Genomic DNA, 7,361 nt, shown 5'->3' on the forward strand with positions numbered 1-7,361 from the left:
AAGGGGGGGGGGGTTTTTCCCGCGAAGCACCCACCCTTTTTTTTCCCCCCAAAAAAAAAAAAAAAAAAAAAAAAAAAAGAATCAGAAAAGAGACTTTCACCGGGGTCATGTCTGGTCTCCTCCCCTGAGGACAGCCTCAGCCCAGGCTGTAGGGGATGTCTGGGTCCCCTGCACAGACATACATAGGAAATCACTATAGCAACCGGAGCCAGCCAGTGGTAGGCTGAGGAGGCGCAGAGCGGTCTGGAGTGACCCTCCTGCACAGACACCGGCGAGGTGACGGAGTCACCTTTCAGTACGACGTCGGACAGAAGCTCTTCCCGAGTTCCCATGTCTATTTATCATGAATGTGATTTTATTACTCAAATTTCCTCTCCTGACTGCTGTCATGAGGCATTTGTGATTTTTTTTTTTTTTTTTTAATAAGAACGGAAATAAACCACAATTATCAGAAAATATGTCAGATTTAAGACAAGACCATTCTAAGAAAACACAGTCAGGGCACATTTCCCTTTATCACATTCCAAAACTTTATAGAAATACAAGTTTCAAAATTGTGGCGTGTATTCGTGTTTAGCCTCCTTTTCTCTGATGACGCAGCCTCTCTGGAGGCTGGGGTCAAAGGTCAGGACCCTTCAGATCAACTAGACCTGGAGGACTTCCAACTCCAGTCCTCGAGGGCCGATGTCCTGCAGCTTTCATATGCGTCTCTGGTCCACTGCACCTGGATCAAACACCTGGATGACCTTCCTCAGTATGCAGTCACGTTCTCCAGACTTCGGCTAACAATCAATGGAGTGCTACTTCAACAAAAAAAATAATTATCAGAAATCTCCCAAAAAACAGGACAAAGTGAGAATGTCTAAAATGCATAAAATCAGAAAGTTGTCTTTAATTAGGCTGCACAAACACACACACACACACAAAAAAAAAAATCTTAAGATTCAGCACACCATGCATTCAAAAACTGAAATCATCTCGGTTAAAACTTCACAGCATAATGGTTTACAATGAAATTAAAGATCAAAACGTCAGAATCTGCTAAATTTCTATGTTACTTACAACATAAGGTGATGCACAATAAATAAAAAGTAACTCATTAGTCAGCATGAAATGTTTTAGCCATCTAGCGTGGGAAAATATATCTGTTTTCATATATATATATGAAAACAAAAATGTGATTAAGCTGATTTTAATAAACACAAAACAAACAAGGAGAGAGGGAGTTTTAGAGAAACTAACAATCCCTGACGCTCCCAGGCACTTAGGTCACAATAAAATAACTCTTCAGTGTTTGGCTTTCAGACACTTTCAACTACAGCTCTACATAAAAAAAGAAACGGCAAGAAAAAAAAAAAAAAAAAAGAAATTGTTTAGCACTCTTAAATCGGTTCTTTAAAGGGAAACAGAGTCCCTCACACAAAATATATCCTCTTCCAGCTCCGGGAGGAGGCACAAAAACCTTTACATGTTATCCATTACATGTTATATAAATGCAGCATTAAAACAGCAGCCTGTTCACATTACACTGACACAGATGCATGGCAAAAGCTGCAGAAGATGCTTTTAGAACGAAGCTAAGGATTGGTAGGTCTGCACAAGAAAATGAATGGAAAGTTAACCGCTATGGTGTTAGCAGACGCTTAGTAGCTGCAGATCACCATGAGTACATGCTCCATAATTTCCTGTTTTTAAATAAGGAAAATAAGTTTTGAGGCGATTTAGAGCAGCAGCAGCAGAAAAAGGGACTGAAAACTGGGATGGTACAAAAAGAAAGGTTACGCATCTCAAGTTAACAACAAAAGAACACCATAGATTAAAACAAAAAACAAAAAAAGACACACACACACACACAAAGCTTTAAGAATAACTTGCTTGTGCAGGCAAATACTGCAACTTTCAATCAAGTTCTATTCATGAATTTTCCTGGAAAAAAAAAAAAAAATCTGTTTCCCAGGTAAGTTTCTGCTAAACTCAAAAAGCTGGAGTCGAGACGAACCAAAGGGATTGTAATCATCATACTAGAGGCAGCTGATGAGTCAAAGTTAAAACTGAAACTGGAAGCACTGGCAAAGTGACTGGTAGCTTGGATCAAACATGATGAGAGAATAAAGAAATTATTTTAAATATAAAGGCAACAGAAATGTTTTTATATAAAATCTGCAAAGAACTGTGGACATTGTGCTGCGCCAATGTCTTTTTTTTTTGTTGTTGTTCTTTCTCAGACCATTATTGCCATTTGAAGTTATGGTACTGTTCATCATGTGCATCACAAATATACAACCACCTCAAGTTGGCTTTTTCTCTACTCACGAAAGCTCTTTCCCCCTCTGGAAAAGTTTGCAGTTTTGCTTTAAAATGTTAAAAATTAAACTGTGAATCCTTCATTGTATAATCACATCAATTCAACATAACATTTATAAAAGTTAAGTTCTCCTTTCACTAAGGGGACGAGTATGTTTTTTTTGGAAATGGAGACATTGATTCATTAGGAATGAAGGTAAAAAAAAATGGCTATTTGGATTCTAGAAGTTCATCTAGAGCTCAGGCGTCAAACTCCAGTCCTGGACGGCCGCTGCCCTGCAACTTTTAGATGTGCCTCTGCTGCACCACACCTGACTGGAATAATTAGGTCATTAGCAAGGCTCTGGAGAATTTATCTAAACAAAAAAGGAGGTAATTAAGCCATTTCATTCCAGTGTTTTGTACCTGTGGCACATCTAAAAACTGCAGGACAGCGGCCCTTGAGGACTGGAGTTTGACATCCCTGCTCTAGAGTGAGAATAATAAAAGAAAAAGGTTTGAATACCTTCAAAGTTACACAGTCAAGTTAGATCTGAACTGAAAAGGAAACACAGATCTATTCTCAGTTATTCCTCCTTTGCTAAAAATGCTGCTTCCATGATATGACCAAGCGAAGTCGTATAAATTGATGCAAGCTGAACTTGCTTTGCGAAACAAGTCACGGTTCGTTCTCTATGTTTGTGTCACTGATGCCAGAGGCCTGCTGGTTTACCTCTTCCAACCAAACACAGACTCGGTCTCGGTCTGTGGTCATCCGCTATCGTCCCTCTGTCCATCACCCTTCCAGCAGCGTCTCACACAGCGAGAGCTCGAAGTGATCTGCGTGCATCCGGCGCTCCAGTTTCCTCAGTTCTGCATCAGGTACTGATGGAAGTAGATGCCAAACAGAGAGCTGATCACTTGGCAGGCGGCCACCCACCAAGTGAGGAAGGCGAAGAGACCGCGGAGGAAGAGAGGAGTGAGGACGGAGCGCAGCGCGGCAAACGTCTCTGACAGGCGTGCCACCGTGGCCTGGATGTCCTCCTCCATGTCTTCCATCCCGTCCTCGTCCTCGTCGAGGCCGCCGGTCGGCACGGGTGCTGCTGTGGGGATCACCAGCGCTGGCGTCACACCCGGCGTCTCCTCGATGTTGAAACCCCAGGAGAAGTTCCCTACAAAAGCACGAAGTCATGAGACGTAGCATTCGAGGTTTCCTGATCAGGGTTTCTCCAGAAGATGTACCATTTACTCACCCAGCACCTTGAGTGCCAACGTGGAGAAGAGAATGATCAGAATAGGAACCAAATACTGAAGCGTAACCACCGTTAGGTAGCAAAACACACGCGTGACCTGACGGAAAGCAGATCAAGTTAAAAGGTTTCTCCGTGACGGCGATGAAAATCGTTCTCATTCTTATGCAAAAAAAAAAAAAAAAAAAACATGTATCTGACCTTCCGCTGGATATCGATGGCAGCGATTCGTCCCGCCTCCTTCTTCATCTGCTCCACCCACTTCTGAGCCAGGTTGAGGTAGGCCTGCAGGTGGTACCGGGTCAGCACCAGACGCAGCGCGCACAGGCCCACGATGATCCACAGACGCATGCTGTCGAATGCTGCGCTGCTCACCCTGCCGGAGGCAAACCGCAAGGTTTCTTTCTGCCGACAACTTACCAGCTTTACTTATACAGAGGTTAAACAGTCAGTGGAGAAAAAAAAAAAAAGTTACTTACAGGGTGACAGACGTCTTTCCCATGGGCGCGTTGGCCAAAAAGTCTCTAGCGATGGGTTTTACCCACAAAACCAACACGACGACGGGAGATAAGAAACTCAAGTGCAGCAGAATCCTGTAGAGCAATCAGAGAGATACAAACACAATGTCAAATGTGTTGGAAAAAGATGGGACTACAGTTTTTTTTTTTTTTTCCTTCTTTCCTCTAAGAGTTCTTACTGAATGAGAGGGCGGTCAGAGTTCATCTGTACAGCGTCGAGATGAGTCTGAGCCAGCCTGAGTCCAGGGAAGGCCAGGAGGGACCCGATGTAAGCGCAGACAGCAGCCAGGCCCAGCTTCACAGTCAGCTTCGTCACCGGGATCCTGTCGTCAGAAACAGCCGCAAAGTTCGGCACGGCGGCGTCTCCTGAAGCGAGCGCGCCTCGCCAAGTCCCGCGTCTCTACTTACGACCAATCGGCGTAACCCTGATGCCTGGCGAACGTCTCCAAGTTGTCGAACAGGCTGGAAAAGCCGGGCTCCAGGCCGAACTCCAGGTAGTCCTCTCGGACCACCAGAACCAGCATCGCCACCAGCAGAGACAGGAAGCCGAAGGCGAGGCACACGGAGCGCTCGCCGCCCTCCTCCGAGCAAAAGTAGTGACTCATCAGAGTGTGGAGGGCCTTTCTGGAAAAAAACGACGGGTTAAGGAGGAACGACCGGGAGGAGACCGGGAGCTGATGGAAAGCAAACGACGACACAAACACGACTTCATACGTGGAATAAAGAGCAGGTTAAAGGGTTCCTGAATACATTTTATTTTAAAGGTTCATTATTCAACCTTTTGAAATTCTCAGCCATTTTTGGCCAATTCTAAATTTCTTGCAGAGATTATATATTATATTTATTTTTTATTTTGTTTTTACTATATTTCTGGTTTAAATATAAAAACCCTAAAAAAACCTGATTGAGTGAATGGATGGATGGAAAACAAAACAGATGCTTATGGATTACTTGAAAGATCTGTAGATACTGGACAGAAGGACAGACAGAGACTTAAAACAGAAGTTATTTTCTAATACATCTTCTTTGCTCTGTCTGATATTTTGATATAAATGTATTCTAATGACGCAAATGTGACTAGAGGATTTGTTGCCTCTGCTGTCCCACCACTGTTAAAAAAGCTGCTGTAGCTTTAAGGCAAAATCAGAAGGATACAGTCCAAACACAACCGTTAGGACACACCAGATGGCTCCGATGTTGACCTCTTTGCTGGCGTCTACCACACTATAATAACACTCGGTAAACAGGAAGACGCCCATGGCATAGACAGCAAAATCCACAAGCCACTGGTACTCCAGGAAAAACCGCAGGACTGCAAACAGAAATAAAACAACAAAAAGGCTCTGATTATTTCATAGAGAGTCTTATCGGTTCGCCGTTAGTAACTGAGCTTAGAGTAATAACACACGCAACGCGTCGACCCGATGAACATAGAGGAGTGCCTTGTTTTACCAAGAGCGTCCATCATGTTGACAGGCGCTTTCTCCAGGTGAAGGTCAATGTCTTTGGGCACCGTGAGAGGCTTGTTCTCTCCATTCTGTCTCCTTAGAAAACACACACACACAAAAATATTAAAACACAGAGGGCAAATTTGGAGAAACCCCAACTCATGAGCAAACTCTCAGATAAATGTAAGCTGAGTTTATCAGTAAAAAAAAAAAAAAAAAAAAAACACTCACCTGTCTCTTCTGTTCTGTTTAGGCATCTGTTTTCCTGCCAACGCGAACAACTCTCCCTCTGACGGGTGTTTGAATCGGAACAAACTGGGAGAAAACACGTGTGTTAGTACAGCTTATATTACATGCATAACACACAAATTGATACCCGAGTGTGACATTACCTGCCGTTGCAGACGAGCCATCGTGCAAATGAGCAGTGTGGGGCCATCCTCTGCATGATGCTGGCGGCCAGCAAGCTGACCACCAGCTGAATCCCCATTAGTGCCTGGCAGAGGAATGAAGTACATTTTTAACAACTGCAGTTGGGTATATGTTACTCTCAGCAAGTTTGCAGCTGATTTTTTTTTTTTTCTCAAATGGCTAAATTTGTCACTGCACAATTGGCCGCAGTTTCATTTATGTTTGTTTTGGAAACATAAATGACCCTCCCCCTCCCAAAAAAAAAAAAAAAGGTCCAGAAAACAAGCGATACCCTTACTTTGTTGTGAAGCAAAAGCTTGCAAAGAGTGAGAATGTTCGATGAAAAAGTAATAAATTAAACTATATATGTTAGCTGAAAGTCCCAGGAAGAATGAATGAAACTCAGCAGATGTCTGTCCGGCTAAATTTAGCCAAAACTCCAGCACCTGTCAGCCTGCTGCAAGCCGCATTTAGCATTAGCTAAATGCTCGCTAGAAGTCCATAGAGGGAGTCTATTAGGCAGACAAATACAGGCTGCTGAGTTAATATAAATATATTTACCATAATCTCTGTCAAATGTGGATGTAAACACCAGAGTAGCACCAGGAGCTTCTGAACGAGGGCACTCTATGGCAGCTGAACCGACCTACATGTGAAACTACTGAATGCCCCGGATGTAGAAGCGAGTTCCGAGTTACCTTCATGTACTTCAGTAAAGTTAGGTAAATTCTAATGATTAATACAAGAATAAACACAAAAATCGTCAGTTTCAAGTTTTATTTTTTTATGTTTTTACATTTACCTCATTTACATCATTTGTAGCTGTCTCCATACTCTCCTGCCGTTCTGCTAATAAAAAATTTTTCACGATTACGTCAACATTTTCTAAATTAATTATTATTTTAAATATATCAGTTGATGTTTCTGTTTGGGGTTTCAGAATTCAGTCAAACTTTAAATTATATTCTTCGTGCTACTAACATTTAAGGTTTTACAAAAATAATAGTAATGCGTCGGAAATATAAACGGCCGATGCAAAAGGAAAATTTCCCGATGTTCTTGAAGGCACCAGAAGAATCAGTAAAACCGTGCTTTTATTTTTTATTTTTTTGCCTCTCAGTGTTCCAAAAATATAAATATTTCTAGGTTTCCGATGTGTGTAACACATATATATTTTTAAAAGGAACAATTTGCTATCATAGTACATACTTAAATCTTTATTTAGTAACAATAGCAGATTGTTCCTAAATTTTCAACAGTTTGTGAAGATTTTGTTAATAATTGCTGCACTTCTCTCTTAACACGTTGACCACCATACATATGAAAACTGTGGGCAGCGTGGAGAAAACTCACAAACAAGTAAAACCTCTTAGCAATTTTAATTTACCATCATGCTTCAACTCATCAAATCTTTTCAAAATGTAAAGTTTGATCCTCCTGTTGTTCCTCAG

At 42.1% G+C, this 7,361-nt stretch overlaps 1 protein-coding gene across 1 annotated transcript; it reads right to left on the reverse strand.

Annotated features, from left to right (window-relative positions):
• Positions 1 to 2,758: 2,758 nt before the first annotated feature.
• Positions 2,759 to 6,587, reverse strand: tmem161a (transmembrane protein 161A). Its single transcript, XM_015034826.1, has 11 exons — positions 6,472 to 6,587; positions 5,892 to 5,995; positions 5,731 to 5,814; positions 5,504 to 5,595; positions 5,207 to 5,363; positions 4,460 to 4,675; positions 4,231 to 4,374; positions 4,013 to 4,126; positions 3,735 to 3,909; positions 3,537 to 3,633; positions 2,759 to 3,455 (listed from the first exon to the last, which is right to left on the reverse strand). The coding sequence occupies exons 1-11, from the start codon at positions 6,472 to 6,474 to the stop codon at positions 3,151 to 3,153; spliced, it is 1,491 nt and encodes a 496-aa protein (XP_014890312.1). The 5' UTR covers positions 6,475 to 6,587; the 3' UTR covers positions 2,759 to 3,150.
• Between the last annotated feature and the right edge of the window lie 774 nt (positions 6,588 to 7,361).

This window comes from Poecilia latipinna, unplaced genomic scaffold (genome assembly GCF_001443285.1).
Source record: "Poecilia latipinna isolate Pla-1442-1.1 unplaced genomic scaffold, P_latipinna-1.0 Scaffold313, whole genome shotgun sequence".
Lineage (NCBI taxonomy): Eukaryota > Metazoa > Chordata > Actinopteri > Cyprinodontiformes > Poeciliidae > Poecilia > Poecilia latipinna.